Below are 27,366 nucleotides of genomic sequence, written 5' to 3'. Positions count from 1 at the left end.
AGGGGGAGACTGGGCAGAAATACAGGCAAATGGAATACTCTAATGAGGTGACATTTCTCTTTATTGAGTTGCAGGGTTTTATTTGGGAGACTTTGCTCAACTGCTGATGATTTTTAGCAGGACTGAGCCAGGGTCCGGGTGGGATGAAGTGAGGGAGAGACTGGTTATAGCTGGGGAGAGACCCAGAGGAGTAAGCTGTAAAGGAGAGATGCAAAAATTAACTCAGGAATGAGAGATGAATTCTAGAACTGGTAGACTTTCAGAACTGACTGGCTGTAGGGATAAAGGAGAAGAAAAAGATCACAGAAAGAAAGTGCAGCTTTGCCAATGAGGTAGGGGTTGGGAGTAGCAGCAAGCATGGTGCCCCAGGTGCCAGGGGAGTGTGGGCTGACTGATGCTGAGTCCAGCCGGGGGCACAGTGACTTTTAGGCACCATCTACACATTAAACAGGCCGGGAGTTCCCTGGGACTCATTTGCACAGTGGAGAGATCCAGTTTTGCCCCATGTAAGCCATTTTAAAAATATTTGAAAGGAACTACCAATCATAAAATGAACCAGAATGCGCAGCAAGTCTACTCAAAGTGTGAATAATTACAGAACCACTTTCTTGGGAAAGAATGTTTTTCTGTTTCCTTTCAAGCAAGGAAGGAAAATTATAAGATATTCAACAACTAACATTGATTTATAGAATGAAAAATCAGAAGCTACAGCAGATACATTGAGACTCATTCAAATATAGCTTCTCTCTACTGAACAGAATTAAGAATTATTTGCTTGCTTGACAATGCAGCTTTTTCAAAACAATGAGCATCACAGTTTTTGCACTTTCCAAAAGGGTGGTATGGATGGTGATGTAATTAGACTAATTCCCCAAGCACGTCCGAATGAGCAAAATTACTTGATAGTCACATCCAATGTAATCAGTATTGACATCATTTTGCAGTTAATTGTGAAACCAACCATTTGCTCTTTATTCAATCTGTCTTTGATTTTGGTTCCCAGAAAGTAATCTTTCCTTGTATTAGTATGTATTATATTGTTAATATTAATCCCATTGTTTTCCATTGACAGGCAGTTATAGTCTCTTTGGTTATTAGCATGTGATTATAGGATTTTCATCTGTGCCCTAATACAAATGTATTTCTTTATTTTAAAATTGTCCTGTTGATAGCAATCTTATATTAAAATAAAGTTTTCATGATTCCTTAAGGTCTGATGAAATCAAAACATTTTTTCAAGTTTAGTTCGAGATAGTTTTCTGTGACGGTCAAAGAGAAGCCTTTCGGGAGATTCTCGAATACAGCATTTCGTTGACCACTGTGACTTTCGCAGCTTGGCTCATCTGTCTGGGGCTGGGAGCTCTCTTCTGTGTGGAGTCGTACTCCACTTTCAAATAGGAATTGTGAATAAAACTAAGTTACACCTTTGGTTTTCCTTTGAGCTTTCTAGAGGAGCCTGGCTGTGGATGTGCCTTACAAGTGTGCTTTCTTGCAGTTTTTATAGTCAAATGCTGGCTTGGGCTACTCAAAGCTGTGCAGAGAAGTGGGGCGTGGTGGTGTAGAGATTGGTGGGCTGGGAGAGGCATCTGCTGGTTTTCAAGAGGTCAGGTAGCCAAGTAGTCAGCATGAATCTGTGGCCCAAATGGGCCTAGACTCAGGCATGAGTAAGATGTGGAGTAGGAAGTGACTCCTCTTTCAAGAAACATGGATGGAAGGAAAGAGGAAGACCTAGCAATGGTTTGGAAGGAAATCTGCCAAGACCAGGGCCTGAATGTGTGGTCATTTGGTGAACTCTGGCCCTGTCCTGGCCCCTTCCCTTGTGGGGATGGCTGGGGGAACCCCAGATCACCATAGGGTGCCCTGCAGCTTGCCTCTCTCTTCCCCAGGGTTGCCCACTCTGCCACTGAGTTTTGTTCTGCGGTGAGCCCTCCTCCCCCAGCACTGAGCAAACCTGCTCTCTCCCTGCAGCTGGGAAAGTGTGGGACTTCCCTCCTTTAAAAATAACTCAAGGAAATGGAATTTTGATTTTTTATATTTCCTAGACTCTTTCCACACTTCTGAATAGATATGAAAAGTAAATTTGATTCAAAACCAAACCAAACCCCTTGAGAGCCCTCAACTTAAAAAATAAATAAATAATAACCCAACCCAGGGCTGGTTGGTGAGAGTCAGGGCAGTGAGTGAGTCAGAGCTGAGATAGTGGAGCAGCCTTGGCCCCTGCTTCCTGCACGGGTGGGGGCAGGGAGGAGAGGTTGGGGTGTGGCCCCGGCTCTGCCCCACCTGCTGTTTGATCATCAGCTCCGGTTGTTGAAACAGTCACAGGCAGTGCGAGGCACCCTCTGATTTACAGAGAAGCACTGTAGCCACAGCTACTGGACAACTGTTTTCATCATCAACTTTGGTTAGAAAACATGGCCGTGATAAAAATCGTAGCCTGTTAATGCTGTATTTAAAAGATGATACACTGCAAATATTCTTTAAACTTTAATCTTAGTTCAAGCAGAACATACTCATTTTCAATAAAAATTGAACCACCGTGAGTTTTTCTTTATCGCATGCATGTCTCCGTATGAGTGTTAGGAGCTGATTCTATTGGGGACAGCACCTCTGGGGAGAATCATTTCCTCCTTGGCATGTGTGCCTAGGGTGATGGAGAGTTCCTCCAGCCTTCCCCCGAGACAGGGCCAGAGTTCACCAACTGTCCACACATCCAGGCAGATTTCCTTCCAAACTATTGCTGGGTCTTCGTCTTTCCTTACAATCCATGTTTCTTAAAAGAGGCATCATTTCCCTCCTCACATCTTACTCACGTCTGAATCCAGCATAATCTGCCTTTTATTAAGATTTCTTTTTTTTTTTTTTAACTGGAGTATTGTTGCTTTACAATACTGTGTTAGTTTCTGCTGCACCGCAGAGTGAGTCGGCCATATGTACACATACCTCCCTCTTTTCCGGATGTCCTTCACATTTGGGTCACCAGAGAGCGCCTAGCAGAACTCCCTGTGCCGTGCATCCTTGTCAGTTACCTGTGTTAAACACGTAGTGTGTGAGTCCCCATCGCTCCACCCACTGCCTCTCCTCCATCCTTGGGACCCTTATGTTTGTTCTCTGCATCTGCATCTCTAGTCCTGCTTTGCAAATAAGGTCCTCTATACCATTTTTCTAGGTTCCACATATGAAAGTGAAAGTCGCTCAGTCGTGTCCGACTCTTTGCAACCCCATGGGCTATACACTTTTTGGATTTCTCCAGGCCAGAATACTGGAGTGGGTAGTCTTTCCCTCCTCCAGGGGATCTTCCCAACCCAGTGATTGAACCCAGGTTTCCAACATTGCAGGCAGATTCTTTACCAGATCAGCCATGAGGGAAGCCCAAAATGTGTGTCATATATTTATTTTTCTCTTTCTGACTTAACTCTGTGACAGTCTCTAAGTCCATCCATACCTCTACAAATGGCACAGTTTCATCCCTTTTAACGGCTCATAATTTTCCATTGTATAGATATGTGTGTGTGTATACATATGTGTATATGTATACATATATGTGTATATATATATATGCCACATCTTCTTTATCTACTGCTCCATTGATGGACATTTAAGTTGCTTCCATGCCCTGGCTATTGTAAATAGTGCTGCAATGAGCTTTGGGGTGTGTGTATCTTTTTTAATATTCAAATTTCTTAATGCCATATCTGTAGATCTGTTTCACCCCTAGGTTACTTCCAACCTCCCCTTCATTTCTCCTCTCGGGCTCTCCTTGCCTAGAATGGCCCTTCCTCCCTCCTTTACCTGGCAGTCATCTCCCTCCTAAGACCTTGTTCCACGCCCCACTTAGGTGAGATCTTCCTGATCTTCCAGACATCAGTTGCTTCCTCCACAGGTTTTAGTTTGTACTTAGACCGTAACATTGCTGTCTTTCACTTGGTTGATCAGTTTACATTCTGTCCATTCCACTAAATGCCAAGCTTCTCGAGGGGAGGGAAAATTTTCTTCTGTAATTTTTGTATGAGCAGCACCTGGTATGGTGCCTGGCACAGAAAAGATGCTCAACTAGTGCTGACTAGCTGATGAGCAAACTTCCGTGTATTGTTCTGTGTATGTAGGTAACACCATGGTAAGGGAATATGTGCCTTGTTAACAGGGAAATCAGGGTGGGGTTGGGCTCTGTCCTCTTCTATGATGAAACAATCAGTTTTGGTGGTATTTTTCTGGATGCCAGCTAAATGTGCATTTGGTACTTTGATTTCTTATATTTTAAAAATTGTTGCATTATTCTATAGACTTTTTCATGAAGCATGGTTAACTCCAAGACATAGAAACATAATACCTACATTAATAAACCAAGGGGGAACTTTTCCTTTTTAACTTGGGGGCTTCATTAATAAATTTTTCTTTTAACTTAACTGGAAATTATTGTTATTTCCCTGAAACAAACAGAAATTTGCTTTAAAGCAAACTTTACCAAGAAAAAATATGGGAATTAAAAATTGTAATTAATCTGGTCTTTAATTTGGGTTAATTTTTTTTTCACTGCTCCTGGGAAGTGTGTTTGCCTGGTTGTAGGCATTATTGTTTAAGAAACCTTTTCTGGAGAAGTATTTCCCCACTGCTGGCAATTTTAAAACCCTGAGTGGTTAACCAGAAGGAATGTTACAGAGAGGGTTAAAGTAGGAATGGGTGCTTGAAGGGCATCCACTGAATGGATGCTCTGAGAACCTGTTTCAGTGAAAGGCTGAAACTTTCTCATAAAGAGATCGTGATTTATATGATGAGCTTTCAAAATGAACACACACACATATAACTAAAGCCACTCAACAGACCTATCATATTTAATACTGTAAAATACTTTAATTTCCTGTCTTCCACCATTTTCTTTTTCACATTTACTGGATGCCACATTGCTTTCTCCTACTTGGTCGGACCTTTCCTGTATCTTTAGCTATATTTGACCATGACTTCATCTCAAACATGTAATCTATGCTCTCTATTTGAGTTTATGTCTTTAAAAAATATTTATTTGGCCACGTCGGGTCTTAGTTGCAGCACCCAGGATCTTTGTTGCAGCATGCAGACTTCTCAGGTTGCAACCTCTAGGCTTAATTGTCCCCTGGAATGTGGAATCTTAGTTCCCCGACCAGGGATCAAACCCATGTCCCCTGCCCGGGAAGACGGATTCTTAACCACTGGACCACCAGGGAAGTCCCTGATTTCATGTTTTTTGCTTGGGGCCTAATTATTTTCTTTCTTTAGAGATGCATTTAGTGAAACCTCAGCCTAATAGTCTCACATTTTTTAGTGTTACTTGGTTGACTTAAGAATTACAAAAAAAGAAACCCTGGCAAGACAGTCTGATAGTGTCACGAGACTCAGCTAATTACTGAACAGAACTACAGAGCTGGTCTTTTCAGCCGCACTCCAGCAGGGACTGGAAACCTCTCTCTCACCCTGCCTTTCAGCAGGAACAAATGCATGTCTTCCTTGTCTTTGCAGTACCCACAAGTGTGGAATTAGGCAAATGTAAAGTTTTTCTTCCCTGTTTACAAAATCTAAAACTTGCCAAGAGAAAGTTTTTTCTGTACAACAGAAAAAAACAGAAAGTTTTTTATGCTGTGAGGCCAGCACTGTGTTATCTCCATTTCACAGATCAAGGAGCCAACTTTTCTAAGGTGGCTGTTGGTTTCCTCTCGGTGCACACCTGCAGTCCTCAGATGCTGTGATTCAGCATCTCCAAGGAGAATGGTAACAGCAGGAACTGCCTCCCTCCTTTGAAGGACACATTTATCTTCTTGAGGCAATATATGTAAGAGAATTGGAATTTCCATTTTGAAATAATATGTAAATCCTCTAAAAACTGTTGAAAAATAAATAAACAGGAATAGCAACGTGAGTAACTCTAATAGCAGTTAATGCAAAAATCCCTCATATAACAAACACCCTCCACCCCCATCGTCCACATAACAAACTTACCTTCCTTTATCTGTAGACCACTTTGGTGAGTGACTGGGCAGCCCAGGGGCTAATGGGAAGGTTGAAAGTGGAGGTTGCTTTTAATGGATCTTGAGCTACTGAAAGAATTGGGTTTGTAATTTCTGGTTGATCAAAGGGTAATCCCTGTGAAGATTTACAGTTCTTGTAGTGTGTCTGTGTCCCGCACCCCCAGTTACCAAAAAGTCATTTCTTTTTTTTGAATCTATTCAACTCAAAAGGGCAGTTATAGGTGTTGGAAAATCATTTCTGACATTGAGGGCTACTAGATACTAGAATGAGACTTTGAGAGACTGGAATGTCTTAGGACAGAAAAGCAATTCTGAAGACTGTTGCTAATAATAAAGTACCATCGTTTGAGAAAGAGTTCCATTGTCTTTCATAAATTAGACTTGGTTTAACTGGGAAGTGTCACACTTTCCGGAAATGTCCACTGACGTGGGGAAAGCTTGGGGACTTGTGCTAGAGGAAGGGAGCCCGGTGTGCAGGTCTGACATGATTTTGGCTGAATAACCACTCTGGGCAGTAACTTCTAATCCTAGATGTCTATAACATCTTGTCCTCTGCCTTCCCCTAAGAGTGTTAGCATATTAAGTAACGAAATAAAGAATGGAAAACTGAAATAAAACATGAATAGTTCCCACAGTATACACAAATAAATTATTTACCAAAGCACTACCCCAGTCTTCATTCATTCAGTGAAATGTCAGGATGTGTTAGGCACTTTTGTGTTTTCACAAATTTAAAAGACACATAGTTTAAAAAGACATAATAGTTAGATTGAATTTAAATCTCACTGAATAACAGACTAATGAGAAGAGTTTAATTTTAAGCCCATCCCAGTTGATTTAAATTCAGAGCTAGAAGTCATGTGGTATGTGTGTGTGGGTGTATATATATATATATATATATAAAAGTGAAAGTATTACTCACTCAGTTGTGTCTGACTCTTTGTAAACCCTTGGATTGTAACCTGCCAGGCTACATGGGATTTCTCAGGCAAGAATACTGGAGTGGGTTGTCATTCCCTTTTCTAGGACATATGTGTATGTGTGCCTACAAACAGAATGTGACCTACTTTCAATCTGAAGTCAAGTTTTATGGGTCAAGACCAGCATTCTTTTTCCCTGTTTTCCCATTATGGTATGCTGGGCTTCCCTGTTGGCTCAGATGGTAAAGAATCTACCTGCAATGCAGGAGACCTGGGTTTGATCCCTGGGTTGGGAAGATTCCCTGGAGAAGGGAATGGCTACCCAGGATATTGAATATGGTTCCCTGTGCTATACAGTAGGACCTTGTTGTTTATCTGTTTTGTATATACTGGTTTGCATCTGCTAATCCCAAACTCCCAACCCTTCCCCTCCCCAGCCCCCTCCGCCTTGGGAAGTTTGTTCTCTATAGTTTGTTCTCTGTATCTGTGAGTCCATTTTTGTTTTGTAGATAAGTTCATTTGTGTCTTATTTCAGATACATATAAGTGATATCACATAGTATTTGTCTTTCTCTTTCTGACTTACCTTGATTAGTATGATCATCTCTAGGTCCATAACATGTAACTGTAAATGGCATTATTTCATTCTTTTTTATGACTAATATTCCATTGATGTATAAACATCACATTTTCTTTACCCATTCATCTGCTGATGGATATTTAGGTGGTTTGCACGTTCTGGCTGTTGTAAATAGTGCTACACTGAACATAGGGGTGTATGTATCTTTTTGAATTATAGTTTTGCCTGGATATACACCCAGAAGTGAGATTGGTGGATCACAGGTACCTTTCAGCACATCCTCTCCAGTATTTGTTATTTGTGGACTTTCTCATGCGGCCATTCTGGCTGGTGTGATACCTCCTTGTAGTTTTGATTTGCATTTCTTGAATAATTAGTGATACTGAGCATCTTTTCGTGTGTCTGTTGGCCATCTATATGTCTTCTCTGGAGAAACAGCTATTTAGGTCTTCAGGACCAGCATTCTTAAGCAATGAAATCAAACAGAATAAAAGTATGGGGTTGGCCAAAAAGTTCATTTGGGTTTTTCCATACCATTGGCATGGCCAAAAAGTTCATTCAGGTTTTTCTGGCTGATGTAAACCTGAACTAACTTTTTGGCCAACTCAATACTAGCCTATCTGGAATGCAGAAATGGGTTACAGTGTCAATGCTTTTCTTATTCTAAGTTTATGTTAAGTGCAATTGAAAGCTATCTCACAGGCCTGTATAATTCTTTCTCTAGAAATAGAAGGGTGAGTCAAACAAATAAAATATTAGGCTTCTCCTAATGGGAAAACTCTAAGAAAGAGTTTATCTTAAATGATATATGGAGAGTAAATATCATAACAATATTAATAACTCCAGCTTTAATAGTGCCAAAGAGTCACTCTACACCAGTCACAATTCTATGAGTCACAAATTTTGTTTTCATAATGTCAGCCCCTTTTGTTCTGGATTATGTATGGAAAGGTGCTCATTGTAAAGCTTATATATTACAGAACTTCTTAGGTTTCAATCCCAGCTTGTCCCTTTCAGAACTAAGTGACTGCCAGGGAGGGGAGGTACTCGATGCGTTTGCCCACTATACCTAGTAGGAATAATTTTAAAAAGCTACTGATCAGAATTATTTGAGGTTGTGTTCATGAAGTATGTGTATTTAGTACACACTCAGCTCTCAGAGACTGGTGGTTGTTCCTAACTGTTTGCTCAGGACCCAGTGATGGAAATACATTTAGTGCCTCTAAAAATCAGCTCAAGTGTCAACACCCTTAAGGAAACCCAGGTCACCTCTGATTTGGTAAAAATATATAAAGGAAATCATGAACTCAGAGTTCTTGTGAGTCATTCAGATTTTAAGAAGCTGATTCTTTAGTTTTGAAAACAGAAAAAAAAAAAATCTCAGAACCTACTTCAACTAGGGTTTATTTATTTTTCATATTTCAAGTCAGAGTGAATACTTATAGAATGACCCTTGACTGTTTCCGGAATTTGAACTGATCCCATTTGTCATTGCAGATAGAGGGACACAGATGTTTGAGGACAGAAGGGATGGGGGAAAGTGGGGACCAGCGTTGTTTCTGTCACCGACTACAGGACCAGTGGGGTCTGTTCTCTTAGACATTGTCTCTCTTTAATGGCTGAGGAAATACAAGTGCAGTAATTCACTGGCAGTCTCAGGCTTTGGTGAGAGGAGGATAAATTTAATTCAGGTCTAGGTATCTCCCCTGCCAGTGGTTTTTCTCTCTGTGCTTTGAGCACCACCGTATAAATGGACTCTTTGTAGCATCCTGACCCCAAATGCATAAAATGCATAAACTACCACAGGTCCTTGGCTTTTCAAAAGAAGCATCTTCCTGGGCTGTGATGCTGCACACTGAGTTGGTACTAGCGCCTTGAGCCATTTTCAGCATTCTGGCTTCAGTATTGCACCAGTCCAGGCAGAATCCACACCTTTCAAAAGAGAAGCAATTTTTTGCATTAATTATACCACTTCTTTTAATCTCCAACAATATATACAAAAATAATAAGGAGTAGTTATAATTTACCAAGCATGTGAACTTAATTAAGGTAAAGGAATTACTAGTTTCTTTGACAGCATTCCAGAATCACACTTACACATACAATCAGTTTGAAGAAAACAACAGAAGTCTGAATTTAAAGACCTTTTGGGACTTCCTTGGTGGTTCAGTGGTTAAGACTCCTTGCTCCCAAAGCAGAGGGCCTAGGTTCAGGGGGCCTGGTCAGGGAACTAGAGCCCACTTTCCACAACTATGAGTTTGCATGCCACAGCTAAAGAATCCTGCTGCTACGACTAAAGACCCAGAACAGTCAAATGAATAAATAAATATTTTTTTAAATGAAAAAATAAAGACCTTTTAACAGACCAATATTCATATGCAAAAAAATAAAAAGGGTATAACAAATGAATTCACTGGCCTGCTTTCCATAGCAATTAAAATAGAGTGGATCCTATAATATCAGCACAGAATATAACTTCCCAAAACATGGAAAGTATTGCATATCCATGCTTGTCTAGCGGTCCTTTGCTGATAACAGTGTGAAGTTTGTCATCTCCACCCTGGTGGCTCAGATGGTAAAGAATCCACCTGCAATGTGGGAGACCTGGGTTCAACCCCTGGGTTGGGAAGAACCCCTGGAGGAGGGCATGGCAACCCACTCCAGTATTCTTGCCTGGAGAATTCCATGGACAGAGGAGCCTGGCGAGCTACACTCCTTGCAGTCACAAAGAGTCGGACACAGCTGAGCAACTAAGCACACACCTCCGTTGCTTTCTTAGAAGGGCTAATTTGTGAGCTTTCTTTCCATCCTCCCAGTGTCTGCAGGGTATGGAGATGTGTTCTTTGCTTCCTCTTCACTGCAACACCCCTAACTTTGCCCTGGTTTGCTCAGGCATTTGCAGTGGTCCAAAAATGTCCAGACTCTCCTCCTCATCAAACTTCCATTCCTCCGGCACTTCTCTACCCGCTAGTTTCCACATAGGCTATGCTATGATTTTTCTCTGTAAGATGTTAATGTCTGGTGGCCATTTATTGTTTAATTTGCAAGATAAACTTACAAGATAAATGCAGGTAGTGGTTAAAACTGTGGCCTTTGGCACTAAACAGACCTAGATTCAAATCACAGGTTGTTTTGTCACCAGCCATGTTGCTTTGCACAAGCAGCTTAACTTCTCTTTAGAAGGGGGTGCTGATACCTACCTCCTGGAGCCATGGTGAGGCTTAGAGGAGGCTGTGTCAGGAGAAGGTTTGGCATTTGGTAAGAGCTCACTTTATGGCAGGTATTAGTGTCCCTAGAGCACTTCATTTTCATGTCAGGAGATGACAGTGTCTGTTCCCAAAGAGAGTCCTAGGATGGGATTCCAGGCCAGAGAATAAGTAGAGGTCTTGGAGCAGGTGGTCCCCAGGTCTTACCATGTAGGTAGCTGCCTGGTCCTCCTGTACGTGGTGCTGGCATTTACCTAAGAGGGGAGACTTGAGGATGAAGACAGTCTGTCTCATGGACATCATGGATAATTGATGTGGGACATCACTGTAGATGGAGTGCTTTCTAAGCCTATATGTGAAATAAATTGAATGCACAAAAAGGATTCAGTCATTTCAATTTGCCATAGATCTATGCTACCCAGTCTGGTCTCCAGACCAGCAGCATCAGCCCTGCCTGGGACCTTATTAAAAAGGCAGATTCTTTGCCACATCCCAGACCTACTGAATGAAAATCTCTGGGAGTTGGCTCAGTCGTCTCCATTTTACCAAAGTTTTCCCGGTGATTCTGATGCACCCCAGCACTTGAGAGTCACTATAACAGAACATCTGCACAAGGCTACCAACCATGAGAATCCAGAAACTATCAGTCTACGTCTTTGGAGGCTATCCTAACAGGCCCTGGAGAATCTTCATGGCTGTGCGTTCCCATATGCTTCACTTTAACATTTCAAGGACACACCCAACCTGAGAACAGACCCTGGAAAGTTTGACTCTATCACCAGACAGGACATTAACATGAGATCAACTTTACCCTTATTTCATTAGATTCTCATTTCTTCTTTCCATGGTTTTGTTCTTTTTGATGCTTTGAGCTGGTTGTGTACTTTAGGGTTATCCCTTTGTGTGTAAATCACTAAGATTAATAAGAAGTACCTTCTTAACTCAGATGCGATTGACATACATTTTGTTTTTTTTAGAAACCTGTTTTAGCCACTTGTAGTTTTGTTCCATTATGCCAGTTTTGGGAAACATCTAAGCCATATTTATATCTCCATGCTGATCAAGTAGATGTTTATATTCTATAGATATTTACAAACTAGTGTACAAAACATGTAGCTTGTGTGTTGCCTCGTCATCTTTTTTTGGAAAGAAAGTCCATTCAAAATGTAATACAAAGTGTTTTTTTACTGGGCTTCAGTTTATGGTGCTTTACAGATAATGCTTTTTTAAAAATTGGATGTTTGTGGCAACCCCGCATGGAACAAGTCTGTTGGCACCATTTTTCCAGCAGCATCTGCCTGTGTCACATTTTGGTAATTTCTCCATATTTCAAACTTCTTCATTATTGTTGTATTTGATATGATGGTCTGTGATCAGTGATCTTTGACGTTGCTATTGTAATTGTTTTGGGACATCACAAACCACATCCGTATACCATGGCAAGCTTAATTGATAAATGTACGTGTTATGATTTCTCCACCAACAAGCCATTCCCCCATCTCTCCCTTTCCTCAGGCCCTCCTGTGCCTGGAGATACAATATTGAAATTAGGCCAATTAATAACCCCAACAATGGTCTCTAAGTGTTCAAGTGAAAGAACAAGCCTTACCTCTCTCACTTTCTTTTTCTTTTTTTCAAAATTCTTTTTTTTTATTTTTTAAATTATGAAAGTATGATAATGCATTTACAGAAAATACAGAACAAAATTACATATAGTTCCACTATATATTACAATTACTTTTAAGTAGTAAATTAGAATTTTAGTTGGGGTTTCAATATCAAACTCTCAAAAATTAATAGAATGAATATACAGAAAAGTAGAAGGATATAGTAGATCTGAAAAGCACCATGAACCAAGTCAACATAGTTAAGGCTTACACAATTTTCATACAACAGTAGGATATACATCTATCCAAGTTCTCATAGACTATAAACTAGGAGACACTGGAGCGTATCCAGGGACATAAAACAGGGTGCAAAAATTTCATGGTTTAAAGGTATTGAAAGCATACAGAGTCTGTTCTTTTATCACTGTGTTAGAATTATCAAAAGGTAATTATGTTAGAAACAAATTATCAAAGATATTTGAAAATAATCCACACATCTTCAAGTGCAGTGTGACCTTTACCAAGAGAATCACATCTCTCACTTTAAATCAACAGCTGGAAATTGTTAAGCTTAGTGAGGAAAGCATGGCAAAAGCCAAGAGAGGCCAAAAGCTAGGTCTCTTGCTCCAAGCAGTTAGCCAGGTTGTGAATGCAAAGGAAAAGTTCTTGACAAAAATTAAAAGTGCTAATCCAGTGGACACACAAATGATAAGAAAACAAAACAGCCTATTGCTGACATGGAGAAAGTTTTACTGCTCTGGGTAGAAAATCAAAACAGCCACGACATTTCTGTAAGCCAAAACCCAATCCAGAGGAAAGCCCTGACTCTCTTCCATCATACAACACCTGAGAGAGGTGAGAAAGCTAGGGAATAAGAGTTTTAAGCTAGCAGAAGTCAGTGTATGAGGTTTAAGAAAAGGTGTCGTCTCATTAACTTATAAAATTGCAAGGTGAAGCAGCCAGTGCTGATGTAGAAGCTGCAGCAAGTTATCCAGAAGATCTAGCTAAGATAATTCATGAAGGTGGCTACACGAAGTGAAAGTGGCTCAGTCGTGTCCGACTCTTTGCGACCCCATGGACTTTACAGTCCATGGAATTCTCCAGCCAGAATACTGAAGCGGGTAGCCTTTCCCTTCTCCAGGGGATCTTCTCAACCCAGGGATCAAACCCAGGTCTCCCGCATTGCAGGTGGATTCTTTACCAGCTGAGCCACAAGGGAAGCCCAAGAATACTGGAGTGGGTAGCCTATCTCTTCTCCAGCGGATCTTCCCGACCCAGGAATTGAACCGGGGTCTCCTGCATTGCAGGCGGATTCTTTACTAACTGAGCTATTAGGGAAGCCCCCAATTATCAATGTAGATCAAAAGAAAATGCCATCTAGGACCTGCATAGCTATAAATGCAACAACGAAGCCTGGATGACCACACACGTGTTTATGACATGGTTTATTGAATTTTTAAGCCCACTGTTGGAACCTGCTGTTAAGAAAAAAAGATTTCTTTCCAAATATTATTATTGTCCATTGACGATGCATCTGATCACCTGAGAGCAAGGATTGAGAGGTACCACAAGATTATTGTTATTTTCATGTCTACTAACCCAACATCCATTCTATAGTCCATGGATCAAAGAGTAGTTTCAACTTTCCAATCTTATTATTTAATAAATACATTTTTAAGACAATAGCTGCCATAGATAGTGATTCCTTTGATGAATCTGTCAAGATTGATGACCTTCTGGAAAGGATTCACCATTCTAGATGCTTTAAGAATGTGGTTCGTGGAAAGAGGTCAAAATATCAACATTAACACGAGTTGGGAAGACATTGATTCCAGTCTTCATGGGATACTTTGAGGGGTTTAAGATTCAGTGGAAGAAGTAACTTTAGATGTGGTGGAAATTGCAAGAGAACTAGAAATGGAGCCTGCAGATGTGACTGAATTGCTGCAATCTCATGAGAAAACTTTCATGAATGTGTAGTTGCTTCTTATGGGTGAGCAAAGTATGTGGTTTCTTAAGATAGAATCTGCTCCTGGTTACGATGTTGTGAAAACTGTTGAAATGATAACAAAGACTTAGACTGTCATAAAAACTCAGTTGATAAAGCAGCAGGAGGGCTTGAGAGGATTAACTCCAGTCTCCAAAGAAGTTCTGTTGTGGGCAGAATGGCACAGAGCATTGTGCTCTGCAGCACAGCATTGCACGCTACAGAGAAGTCATTCTTGAAAAAAAATCAGTTCAGCTCATTTTAAGGAATTGTCTCATTTTAAGAAATTGCCACAAGCACCCCGCCCTTCAGCAACTACCACTCTGATCAGTCAGCAGCCATCAACTCCAGGCAAGATGCTCCACCTGCAAAAAAGATTTAAAAAAAAGTCAAAAAAAGATTATGACTCACTGAAGGGTCAGATGATGGTTAGCATTTTTAGCAATAAAGTTTTTTGAATTAAGGTATATACATTGTTTTTTAGACATAATGCTATTGTGTGCTTAATAGACTACAGAGTAAATATTTTTATATACACTAGGAAACCAAAATATTGATGTGATTACCTTTATTTCAGTATTTGCTCTATTGAGGCTCTCTGGAGCCAAACCCCACAAAATTTCTGAGACATGCCTATATGTTCACCATGAAATGCTTTAAAAGAAAGTGTGATGATTCTTTAGCTACAGTGGCTCTCATACAAGAACAAGCCATGCATTCAGATCATAGGACTTCCAATCATAGGAGGGAATCGCAGATACAGGGGTTGATGATAACTCTCTCAAAAATTATATGTTCATATCCTAAGTACTAGATCCTGTAAATATGACCTTGTTGGGGAAAAAGGTCTTTGCAGATATAGTAAGTTAAGTATCTCTAGATGAGGTCATCCTGGATTATGGTGGGCCTTAAATCCAATGCCAAATCCTCAGAAGAGAAGAAAAAGGGAGAAGAGACACAGAAACACAGAAGAGAACACGACATGCAGACGGAGGCAGCTTAGAATGCTGGGTCTGCAAGTCCAGGGATGCCAAGCATTGCCAGCAACCGCCAGAAGCCAGGAGAGCTAGGAACCTTCAGAAGGTTCCAGCCCTGTCAACACTTCACTTGGAACGTCTGGCCCCAGAACTATGAGAGAATATGTTTCTATGGTTTTAAACTTCCAAGTTTGTGCTATTTGTTATGGCAGCTCTAGGAATATAAACTCATGACACTAGCTCATGACACTCCCTTTTACTGTTTGCAGCTACCAACATTTATAAAACTTAGGTTCTGGAAACTTTCTTGAGGAAATAAATTCAGGAAGATGTAACAACAGGTTTGTTGTTGTTTAGTCACTAAGTCATGTCTGACTCTTTGTAACCCCATGGACTGTAGCCTGCCAGGCTGCTCTGTCCATGGGGTTTGCCAGGCAAGAATACTGGAGTGGGTTGCCATTTCCTTCTCCAGGGGATCTTCCTGACCCAGGGATTGAACCTGCGTCTCCTGCATTGGCAGGTGGATTCTTTACCGCTGAGCCACCTGGGAAGCCCCCCTAAAAACAGGTTGAAAGTGAAAGTGAAGTCGCTTAGTCGTGTCCGACTCTTTGCGACCCCGTGGACTGCAGCCTACCAGGCTCCTCCGTCCGTGAGATTCTCCAGGCAAGAATACTGGAGTGGGTTGCCATTTCCTTCTCCAGGGGATCTTCCTGACCCAGGGATTGAACCTACGTCTCCTGCATTGGCAGGTGGATTCTTTACCGCTGAGCCACCTGGGAAGCCCCCCTAAAAACAGGTTGAAAGTGAAAGTGAAGTCGCTTAGTCGTGTCCGACTCTTTGCGACCCCGTGGACTGCAGCCTACCAGGCTCCTCTGTCCGTGAGATTCTCCAGGCAAGAATACTGGAATGGGTTGCCATTTCTTTCTCCAGGGAATCTTCCCAACCCAGGGATCGAACCCGGGTCTCCTGCACTGGAGGCAGATGCTTTAACCTCTGAGCCACTAGGGAGTTTTATTCCTACACCAAGGATCATGAACCCTTAAGCCAGCAACACTCATCAGAGGACATTAAGACAGTTTTCAGAAACAGGAGACACATCCATTAGCATTCTGTTTATTGGACTAACATGCGTGTGGACAAAGCAGTATCAGGGTGTATGATGTAGAAAACTTTGACAGTCACCGTGTGATAGCAGGGCTGTTTTGCCATCTACAGGTGAATGGCTTAGAGACGAACAACAAAGGGAGTCAAGAAGAACAGGTATTTCTTGTATAAGGTCAAACGGGAGTGTGTGACTCTGGTGTCTTAGTTTTGTTTTTTGTTAGACTATTCATGGAGCCATTATTCATTTTTTACTCAAAAATTTTATGGAATGAATATCATCTGAATAATGTCAAACACCGAGAAGGCAGCATTATTAATGACAAGTTCCTTGCCTTCATATACATGTGTAGCTAATGAGAAATGATAGTGATAAATAAACAAACAAAATATTGATGTGTGGTATGAAGGAAATGGGTAAATAATATAACCACCTGGTAAAAGGTAGCCTTGCCAGTCTTGTTTTTGGCATAAAGTGAAAGTGAAAGTCGCACAGTCATGTTCAACTCTTTGTGACCCCATGGACTGTAATCCATGGAATTTTCCAGTTTAGAATACTGGAGTGGGTAGCCATCCCCTTCTCCAGGGGATCTCCCCAATCCAGAGATCAAACCCAGGTCTCCCAGATTGCAGATGGAATCTTTACCAGCTGAGCCACCAGGGAAGGCGCCCCGCGCCGCCACCGCCTTTTCTTTGAAGCATATTGAACATAATTGTGTTGTTCATTTATTTATTCATCTACTTAATTATATTCTGTCTCCTTCTGAACTGTAAGCACCATGAGATCAGGGACCTCATTTTGTTTTCTGCTGATCTCAAGTGTAAGGATGCTGCCTGGTATATAGGGAACACAGAGCAAATATTTATTCAATGTATTTGTGGACTGAGTAAGGGAAATTGGATTCCCAGGCAGCTCAGTGGTAAAGAGTTCACCTGCAATGCAGGAGACTCAGGTTTGATCCCTGGGTTGGGAAGGTTCCCTGGAGAAGGAAATGGCAACCCAGTATTCTGCCCGTGGACAGAGGAGCCTGGTGGGCCATGGGGTTGCATTAGAGTTGGACAGGCCTTAGTGACTCCGCAGCAACAACAGCAACAAGGGAGCATGATGGAGAGAAACTGGCAGACCCCCTGGGCAAAACTAGGGGGCCCAACACGCATTTTATTTGTGTTTGTATTGCATTTGTTTTTAAAATTCTTTACTTTTCTAAGCTAACATTTTTTTAGGGGAGAAATTTTTCAGGTAGAGAAGGTATGAAAAAATAAAAACTTGTAAGATCTAGAATAAGTGCTGGACTAAAGCACTTTTATTTATTTCTCTTTATTGCTAGATATAGTATTTGTTTTTTAAATTTATGGTTGATTGATAATTTTTAAGAGGCTTATTAAAATTTTAAAACAAAATTGTAAGACTATTTTTTAAAACAGATAGCATGAAGAATCAAGGAACTCAATTTAAGTTCAGTGATCTTTTCTTATTTCAAAATTTAAGAAACTGGCCTGCTGAAAACACAGGTTTGCATTTAAAATTATCTGAAATATAGTCATAGAGACTTATAAAATTTTAGGATATAAAATGGTTTTCCTTTGCTATCTGTTTTATCTCTTAACTTTAAATATTTACTTTAAATCAAGAAAATTTGAATTCCCTTAGAGAAAAATGAGCAAAAGACAGAACAATAAACTGTTACAATAAATGAGTAAAACTTAAAAACAAAGAGAAGAATATAAAGAAACACAAAGAACCAGAAGCCAAATGGAAGACTGTTCTATTCTTTAGCAATCAAGGAACTGCAAATAAAATAATGTAACCTGCTTTGCATACCAACTTGGAAAGAGACAGTTTGAGGAAACAGGAAGTCATACAGTTATTGTGAATATAAACTGTTTTAACCTTTCCAGGAGCAATTTTACAAAATGAATTATAAGCCTCGAAAATATTTTGCCTTTGACCTATTAATTTCACTTCTGAGAGTATATATTAATGAAAAAGTGAAGTATATATGGCTATTTTGCCATGAAGATAATTAGATGAAGTGCTATTTAAGGTAGCAAAGTATTAGACATCATTTATAGGATCAATAAGAGCAAAATAAAGTTTATAGCATTTTATCTTAATCCAATATAATAGTACTTAGACATTAAGACTATTTTCCACAATTTTATTTAGTGACGTGGTAAGATGCTGAAGATGTATTACAGGAGGAAAGAAGCAAATTAAAAAATAATTGTTACAATATTGTTTAAAATATTTACATATTTTGGAGAAAGGGAGACAGAGACTGTGGTAGGAAAAATTAAGGCTACACAGATGTGTTTGTAGTGGGTGAAAAAATTGTGCCTGCTTTTCAATATTTTTCTTATTTGTTCATGGTCTGTGACTTTCCTATGGTGATCACACAAGCGTCTATGTTAAAACGTGTGTGCTTTATTTAAAATGTGAAGATCCATAGTCTTGCCTTGAAGTTTCCCTGGAGAAATGAGTAAAATTACGGACAAAGGGCATGAGTAGGCAGTTTATGTAAGGAGACACCTGCTTGGCTATCCTGGATGTGAAGAGATGCTTGAACTCATAGGTGATGGAAAAAATGGAATTGTAATGACTTTGAGACACCACTTTGTACCCACTGAATTGGCCCCCATGGTAGAAATTTGGTGAGAAAGCCGGGAACTAGAATTCTGGTCAGGGTCTAGACCAACATTACCCTTTACAGGAAGTGCATCCAAGGCCATTCTGAGAGCACCGAGGTAGGTTTTTCTGCAGTTAACCATCAGTCCAGGTCGCAGTAATAATAAGAAGTTTTTTCTTTTAAACAAAATCAAACTGACTTTATTATATTTTGAGCTCATTAGTATTATGGGCTTTGTTTTATTATTATTTATACTATGGATAGAAAAATAGGAGTCTAATTCACACAAAGTGTGTTGTATGAATAAGAAAACATAAGTAAAATTTTGGCGAATGATCACATGAATTTAGATTTTGTGATAAATGAGGAGAAAATGGCTAAAATGATCAGATATATGAATTGTAGGAAAGCAGACTTCAAAAATTTGCAGCATTCACGTAGAGAACTTGCTGAAACCTCAAGAAACCACTGACCCTGGAGTCGCAGGGCCGCTTAGAACACAGGTGAGGAAATGACCATTTGACGAGAAATATGTCAGATATTGTAGACAATGAATGCTTTATACACCCTGAAAGTCAGTCATCATAACTCACTCCTAACTTAGAAGAACATTCGAAAGATTTTATAAACAAAAAAGACTCCAGTATGGTCAGCATTGTACCTTCCTCTGACCCCCACTGTGGGGCTGGAGTATGAGCAGAGAGAAGTATGCAGGGCCTGATTGTGAAGGATAGTGTAGGTCATGGTGTATGTTTTAGCCCTAAAAAATTATTAAAAGCACATAATTAGAGTTTTCATTTTAGAAAATAATTATAGAAATTTAGATAAAAAGAACGTACATGATTAGGTGATCAAGCTGTGAGTGAAACAGACCTCAAAGAAAAGCAGATGGACCTTACCATGATGCCAGCCAAGCAAGACGTGGTCAGTGTTTATTTCGTACACAAGAGATGGAGTGAAGGTAGGTTGTCATATCCAAGGAGGCCTAGAGTAGAGGGAAAATCCAGATGGTGAGCATAAGCTAAAACCTCAGGAAGTAGTAGTGAGGATTAAGAGTAAGAATATCATGCCTCGCCCTGAAGACCAACTAAGGCGGTGACAGTGCAGACAGAAGACCAGGGATTTTTATCAGTGTTGTCTGTGGTTCCGAAGAGCTGGAGACTACTGAAGGCTCCATCTGGGGAGAGGGGATAAGTAAATTGCGGTTGACGGTCACCACGGAATTCTGTGCAGCCACAGCCAGGATTAGACATGCAACCAGTAAAGTGGTTACATCTGAAAAGGTCCATAGCGAGGGTTGCCAGGTAAAACAGAGTTAAATTTGAATTTCGGACCAACAACAAATACTTTTTTAGAGTATGGTCCAAATATTTGCTAAATCTGGCAACCCTGGTCATAGCATGGCACAGTTTGTGAAAATGAAAGCTATGTACACAGGCAGATCGACCCAATTTATTTCATAAGCATATAGAGCAAACATGTCAATAGCTATTGCGGGGGCAGGGGGACAGAGGAGATAAAAAGGAATAAATAAATATTACATAAATAAATGAGAGGGCCTTAAGTTGACAGGTGGATGGTAATGAACTGAATCAGACTGACTCAATTCTCTGTACCTAAATCCAAAAAGAAGTAAAAAAATAAAATTTTCTTCACTCTCCTGGATTTCTTTACTGAAGTCCTGAGACACTGCCTGGCTGATAGATTATTCTGTCCTACAAAACGATCCCTATGAAATAGTCCGGCATTGCTGGCAAAATTAAATGGCAGAAAAGAGAGTAGGAGAGGGAGTGGGTAGGTGACAAGGAACTCAGGGGGAAGAAATTTATAAACCGAATGAAAAATAAAACTAATGAACAAATCGTTTAGGAACACTGCTTCTCCTAGATTTACTGTTTTAATACAGGAATGGGCTCACATTCTTATAGAGTAAATAGTAGTAAAAGATTATCCATAAGCACAAATCCTTAACTGTTACCATGGCAATAGTCAGCCGAATAGACAAAGTTGCAATTTCCCCATTGGAAAATGATACTTGAATACATGTCACCAGTAACATTGACTCTTAATTTTTTTTTTTTTTTTTCATGTCACAGCTGATTACAAGGAGAGCTTTAATACGATTGGCAACATCGAAGAGATTGCCTATAATGCTGTTTCCTTCACCTGGGATGTGAATGAAGAAGCAAAAGTGAGTGAGAAATTAGCATTGATTCATTGGTCATACCTTTTAAGTATCACAGCCTTTCTCTGCAGTGGAGTCTTTGACAAAAGCCTCTGTGAGTAGAGAAAGATCTGTTAACTTGAGCCAGAAAAACGGGAAATGAACCTATTGGGTTTCTCTAGAAGTCACACACATTCAGTTACTGAGAAGCTAAATCAATCGCCTTTTGACAGGCAAAGGGGTGTACCTGTCTCTCTGGGGCCTCCTGCTGAAAGGGCCAGGCCCCTTGTCCCTCCCATTCCTCCAGGCCCCCAAGCTCCATTTTATCACTTGGGGCTGATGGGACTGGGCTTAAAAATCTTTTCTCCCTGTACTGGTTTCCCCAAACACCTCTGCAACTGCCTCTTTCTTCAGAGTTGCACAGGTAAGCAGCTGGAAGACTCCACCCCGACTCCTGCCCCCTCCAGGCTTCACCTGGTCAAGGGAGGGAGCAGGGCTGCAGGTCTCTGAACTTCACTCCCTGAGAAAAAGCCACCACTGTGACCTTGAGCCATTTCTTTCCTGTTGACCTTAGGCTTTTCTTATTTCTATCTGGTGCCAGCACAGTTAAGAAGTGCAAAGGTAAAAATCTCTGGCCAGGTGCATCCAGAGGATAGACATCCACCGTTGCATGGATTTGGGTGAAAAAAAGCAAGACTTGAGGATATTCAGACTTATTTTCCAGCCACGAGTCTCTGAGTATATGGAAACTGAGTTTTGTGGCTGTGCCCACTCTTCATCCTGGGTTCTGTACCATCTGATTCTCGAGCTTCATTTTGCACCAAAGGGAAGGTTTCAGATGAACCCTAAGCTTGTTTTCTGCTTCGGTTACTTACCATCTAGGCGGGCGTTAGAAGAGTTTGTCTTCGAATTAATGAAAAGGTCAACGTAAACAACCGCTGTCAATGCTTCATTGTCTGCGAGCAGGGGAAGGCCGGGTGAGAAAGGAAACTGGATGGGAGTTCGTGGGCATGATTTAGAGATGAAGATGAATTGCTCAGTGTCTCATTTCACTCAGGTGTAAAACAAAGTAAATGAAACTGGCGTTAGGCCCAAGGAAGGTGACCTAAATGGGCAAGCAGAAACAGAGCTCCGGAGCGGCCGAGGGAATGTTCCGGGGGCTCAGTGCGTCCAAGGGAAGGAGGGAGGCCTTGTGATGTGTTGGGAACTCAGGGACCGCACAGAAGGGCAGGAAGAGCTTTTCCTCAAGGCTTTCCTCTGCTTCCGCTTCCAGTTCCTCACCCGAGCCCCAGGCCTTCTCCTAGTGGCCCTTTGCTTCTCCCAGAGGCTAGATTACTGGGCTGGGTAAGGGAGAGGCAGCCTGTGTGGTGGTGTCAGGGCCCGGAGTTGGAATCCTTCGCAAGGCATCTGACCCCTCTGGGCTTCAGTTCCCTCACACAAAGCAAAAACAAAACAACTTTTCTGATTGTCTCTGCTGTACCAAGCGTGTGCTTGGGGGGTTTGATGTGTGAAAAGTCAGCCTCCGAGAGAGGTGGGGGACAGCAGTGTGTGAGGAGTGAGGCAGGTCCGAGAACAGCCATCCACTGTGAAGACAATGGGATCCTACCTTTGGAATACCTTGTCAAGGTAAAGCCAGCTGAAACTGCACCCTCATTTTCCTTTTCATGGAATCTGATAAAAAGTGGCTAGAATGTAAATGTATTAACTGTCACCAGTCAATAGAACCTTTTAAAGAAAATGCCAAAACCGGAAGGCACATCTTGAATGATGGTGGCTCTCTGGTCAACCAATGAGATGGTTAATTTGGGGTTGAGTTGACTCTTCTTTCTTTTCCCATAGGCAGGGCTCACTTGTCTTGTTTAAATATGTGTGTTTGTACATGTGTATTGTTCCAGGCTGACACATTTATGCTCACATATGCTTTGACAAATGGCAGTACTTGCTTGTTGTAGCACAACTTGTTTCTTTAATACATATTTTTAGTAGCTATTATTTGGTAGTTGTAATTGTGCACAGTCTAGATAAGTAATAGAAATAGTTCCAAAGAATTTTACTGAACTACTGGAAGAACTTTTAAAGAAAAACCATAAAAGTTAAATTCATTTCATTAGGTAGGCTGAGAAGATTTTTGTTTTCAGGCTGCAGGACATAAAGGTTTTTCTTTAAAATATAATTGATTTTATAATAAGCAGGCTGCAAAAATAACCCCACAATTACACAACTGGGAAAAAGTTTTCAACAAAGCAATGCATATAAAGGGCTTCCCAGGTGGCTCAGTGGTAAAGATTCCACCTGCTGGTGCAGGAGAGGCAGGAGACATGGGTTCGATCCCTGGTTGGGAAGATCCCATGGAGAAGGAAATGGCAACCCACTCCATTATTTACGCCTGGGAAATCCCATGGACAGAGGCGCCTGGAGGGCTACAGTCCACGGGGTCCCAAAAGAGTTGGACATGACTTAGCAATGAAATGACAACAAAGCAAGGCATGAAAAGTGTCCCTCTCAAGGTGGAATTGTTTATCATTTTCATATTGTGGAATTCTCAGAAGCAGTTGCCTTGGCCTACGAGTTCCTGTTGGTAACAACCACACAGAAATCCACTGGAGACTTCGGGATCGGGGCCCCATTCAATGTCACCTGTTGTTTTGGTTTTGGTGTGGCCAGAGGACACAAATTTGTGACCCACCACCTTCATATGGTCCACAGAACATAAATGTGTGTGGGTTTAATGCACGTTAAGTACTTTTATTCCAAATTTTAAAATATTTCACCCGCATTTAATAATCAGATTTTTTTTTTTTTAATACAAGTTTCCAGATTCTTTTGGACTCCAGCAACATTAGCCCGAGTGTTTGCAAGGCTGTGAGTGGCTCTTGTGAGGCACCAGTGTTCTCTTGAATGCTTTCTCTGCCTTTCTCCCTCCTGGAACTTCCCTTGCCTGGTCCTCATGGACATTTGAGTTTCCATGCCTGAATCACACCCTCTCAAGCAACCAAATATGCAGTTTACCTCTTTATTGGCTTTCAGTGTTAGGGAAAGTAGTGACACAGGGGAGCTTAACACAGGGAGGAACGGGGCAGTCAGCAACTCCGTCACCCTCCGCTGGTTCTTCGGCAGCAGGTTGCGCAGAGGTTGAGCTGGTGCCCATACAGAGAGTTGCAGTGCCTTCCTTTGGAACACACAGAGTGGTAGTAAATCTTGATCTTTGAACGTGTTAAAAAAAAAAATCAGAATCACTTGGGTCCAAATGTAAATATATACAAACAATTTGAATAATACCATTTCAAGGATAAAAATTATATATATATAATTTATTAAGTTTATATATGCCTATATAAATTTACCTATACAAATACACATATATACAAACATATATACATATATATGTATACATGTATATATAAATACATGTATATATGTATACAAATGTACATATATATACATATATAAATTTACATATACATATACAAATATAAACATACATACATACAAAAATATATATATTTGCACAAGACCAGCTTTGAAGAACGCAATAGCTGAAGAAACACTACGAATGTTCTTTGAGCCATGTAAGCATCATTTGAGAAACCCAAGATAGCTTTTGTGTCTTCCCAAGATAGCTTTTATTTGGACATTTGGCTTCCCTTGTGGTTCAGATAGTAAAGAATCTACCTGCAATGCTAGAGACCGAGGTTCAAGCCCTGGGTCAGGAAGATCCCCTGGAGAAGGGAATGGCTACCCACCCCAGTATTCTTGCTTGGAGAAACCCATGAACAGAGGAGCCTGGTGGACCACAGTCCACGAGTTCGCAAAGAGTCGGACACGACTGAGCGGCTTTCACTTTCACTTTTGGTTTTGGTGCATTTACTAAAAGAGTAGAATAGTCTCATATGTGGTAGTCTCCCCACGTACGCATCATCAAGACCTGATGACAGAATTTATGGATTTTTTCCAGAACACTACTCTTGTCTTTTGCTGCTGACCTACATTCTATTCTTACCTCTCCTTTAGTGGGAACAGAAGTAAAGAAAGAACGTGAAACTGTAATCACTTAGTTTAATTTAATTACAGGAGAAAATTTGGCCAGGGAAGGTGTTAACACTGTTTGTTAAAATAAGGTTGTGGGATTAACTCCAGGTTGCCAGTCTCAAGAGCAGTGTGGTTCTGGCAGAATTCCTGCAGAGTTTTTCCTCCCAGAACCGGTTCTGCTGGTTATGCTACAGTGTCTCTGCACAATGACACCTGCTGGCCAGAGACGTTTCCCACTGTCTAGAAGCTCTTGTTGGAGAAGGAAATGGCAACCCACTTCAGTATTCTTGCCTGGAGAATCCCAGGGACGGAGGAGCCTGGTGGGCTGCCGTCTATGGGGTCGCACAGAGTCGGATACGACTGAAACGACTTAGCAGCAGCTCTTGTAATGTGAACGGGTGTCCCGGGGTCCCTGGGAATGACTTAGGTAGCATCCAGGTAAGTGAGGTTCTGAGCATCCTTGCAGTCACAGTTTGGAAGTTGATGGGGTGGGGCACAGGATAATAAAGAAGATAAAACACTGAAATGGCGCTCAGGCCGCCAGGTCTCTGGGCATATGAATAGCCGGTTTTGTGTCTTCCTCCTTCTTAGCTTTAGCTTCTCAGCTGGAAAATGACAGGAAGGGGAACCGGGCAGGGTTGACAAAGTATTAAGGTTCCATCCTTATGATTCTAGTGGAGGACTACAGGGCTAAGTTTCTTCGTGTGACTCCCACTTACAAGGTCATTCAATGTTTCTTTCTCCCCACAGCCAATCCAGTATCTACAACGTAGATTTGTTGCTCGCTAATTTCCAAGATGAGAAATTCCCAGGCAAGCCCCTATTGAATTATTAAGGAGCGGTTAGCTCTGATTCCTGGCACCGAACGCTGGTGATGACATCATCTCAGAGCAGGAGCTCACAAACCCTAATTACAGGCTTCCTTTTCTCCCCAGTTTCTAAGGAGATTCTTGAAACCAGGCCCCTTAGTTTTGTCCACAGCCCTTTTCTCAGTTCACAGTGATTTCAAGATGAAACCAATTTCGATGTGCTACAAAGGCCTCTCTCATGTGACCACAGAGGAATTACCTGAATGTTAAAATGCTGCTTAGTGCTCAGAGGAAAAGGTTTCTATTTTGGTCTTTTCACTGGAATCAGTTTAGTTCAGTTCAGTCGCTCAGTCGTGTCCGACTCTTTGCGACCCTATGAACCGCAGCATGCCAGGCCTCCTTGTCCATCACCAACTCCCGGAGTTTACCCAAACTCATATCCATTGAGTCGGTAATACCATTCAACCATCTCATTCTCTGTCGTCCCCTTCTCCTCCTGCCTTCAATCTTTCCCAGCATCAGGGTCTTTTCAAATGAGTCAGCTCTTTGCATCAGGTGGCCAAAGTATTGGAGTTTCAGCTTCAACATCAGTCCTTCCAATGAACACCCAGGACTGATCTCCCCCAGGATGGACTGGTTGGATCTCCTTGCAGTCCAAGGGACTCTCAAGAGTCTTCTCCAACACCACAGTTCAAAAGCATCAATTCTTCAGTGCTCAGCTCTCTTCACAGTCCAACTCTCACATCCATACATGACTACTGGAAAAACCTTAGCCTTGACTAGATGGACCTTTGTTGACAAAGTAATGTCTCTGCTTTTTAATATGCTGTCTAGGTTGGTCATAACTTTCCTTCCAAGGAGTAAGCGTCTTTTAATTTCATGGCTGCAGTCACCATCTGCAGTGATTTTGGAGCCCCCCAAAATAAAATCAGCCACTGTTTCCACTGTTTCCCCATCTATTTCCCATGAAGTGATGGGACCGGATGCCATGATCTTAGTTTTCTGAATGTTGAGCTTTAAACCAACTTTTCCACTCTCCTCTCTCACTTTCATCAAGAGACTCTTCAGTTTTTCTTCACTTTCTGCCATAAAAGTGGTGTCATCTGCATATCTGAGGTTATTGATATTTCTCCCGGCAATCTTGATTCCAGCTGTGCTTCATCCAGCCCAGCGTTTCTCATGATGTACTCTGCATATAAGTTAAATAAGTAGGGTGACAATATACAGCCTTGACGGACTCCTTTTCCTATTTGGAACCAGTCTGTTGTTCCATGTCCAGTTCTAACTGTTGCTTCCTGACCTGCATACAGGTTTCTCAAGAGGCAGGTCAGGTGGTCTGGTATTCCCATCTCTTTCAGAATTTT

General features: G+C 41.2%; 1 protein-coding gene, 1 long non-coding RNA gene and 1 other non-coding gene across 7 annotated transcripts in view; 1 reads left to right on the top strand and 2 right to left on the bottom strand.

Moving 5' to 3' along the window:
- The window catches only part of GRHL2 (grainyhead like transcription factor 2), a 170,572-nt gene that overhangs the window by 85,036 nt on the left and 58,170 nt on the right, over positions 1-27,366 (top strand). For all 5 annotated transcript variants that reach the window (XR_009490532.1, XR_009490531.1, XR_009490530.1 and 2 more), the window contains exon 8: positions 21,097-21,191. Coding sequence is in view for 2 of the 5 variants with exons in the window: in XM_025001874.2 (XP_024857642.1) it covers positions 21,097-21,191 (95 nt within the window). In the remaining 3 variants the exon portion in view is untranslated. The remainder of the gene's footprint in view (positions 1-21,096; positions 21,192-27,366) is intronic.
- On the bottom strand, positions 13,739-21,681 carry LOC101904656 (uncharacterized). The gene is made up of 3 exons (XR_001501863.3): positions 21,228-21,681; positions 19,900-19,985; positions 13,739-14,660 (listed from the first exon to the last, which is right to left on the bottom strand). It is a non-coding gene; the product is annotated as an uncharacterized lncRNA (long non-coding RNA).
- On the bottom strand, positions 16,209-16,280 carry TRNAW-CCA (transfer RNA tryptophan (anticodon CCA)). Its single transcript has one exon. It is a non-coding gene; the product is annotated as a tRNA-Trp (tRNA).

The sequence above is a fragment of the Bos taurus genome, chromosome 14, assembly GCF_002263795.3.
Source record: "Bos taurus isolate L1 Dominette 01449 registration number 42190680 breed Hereford chromosome 14, ARS-UCD2.0, whole genome shotgun sequence".
In the NCBI taxonomy this organism is placed as follows: Eukaryota; Metazoa; Chordata; class Mammalia; order Artiodactyla; family Bovidae; genus Bos; species Bos taurus.
Note: the sequence above shows the minus strand (reverse complement) of the source record. Positions and strands in the feature narration are given on the sequence as shown.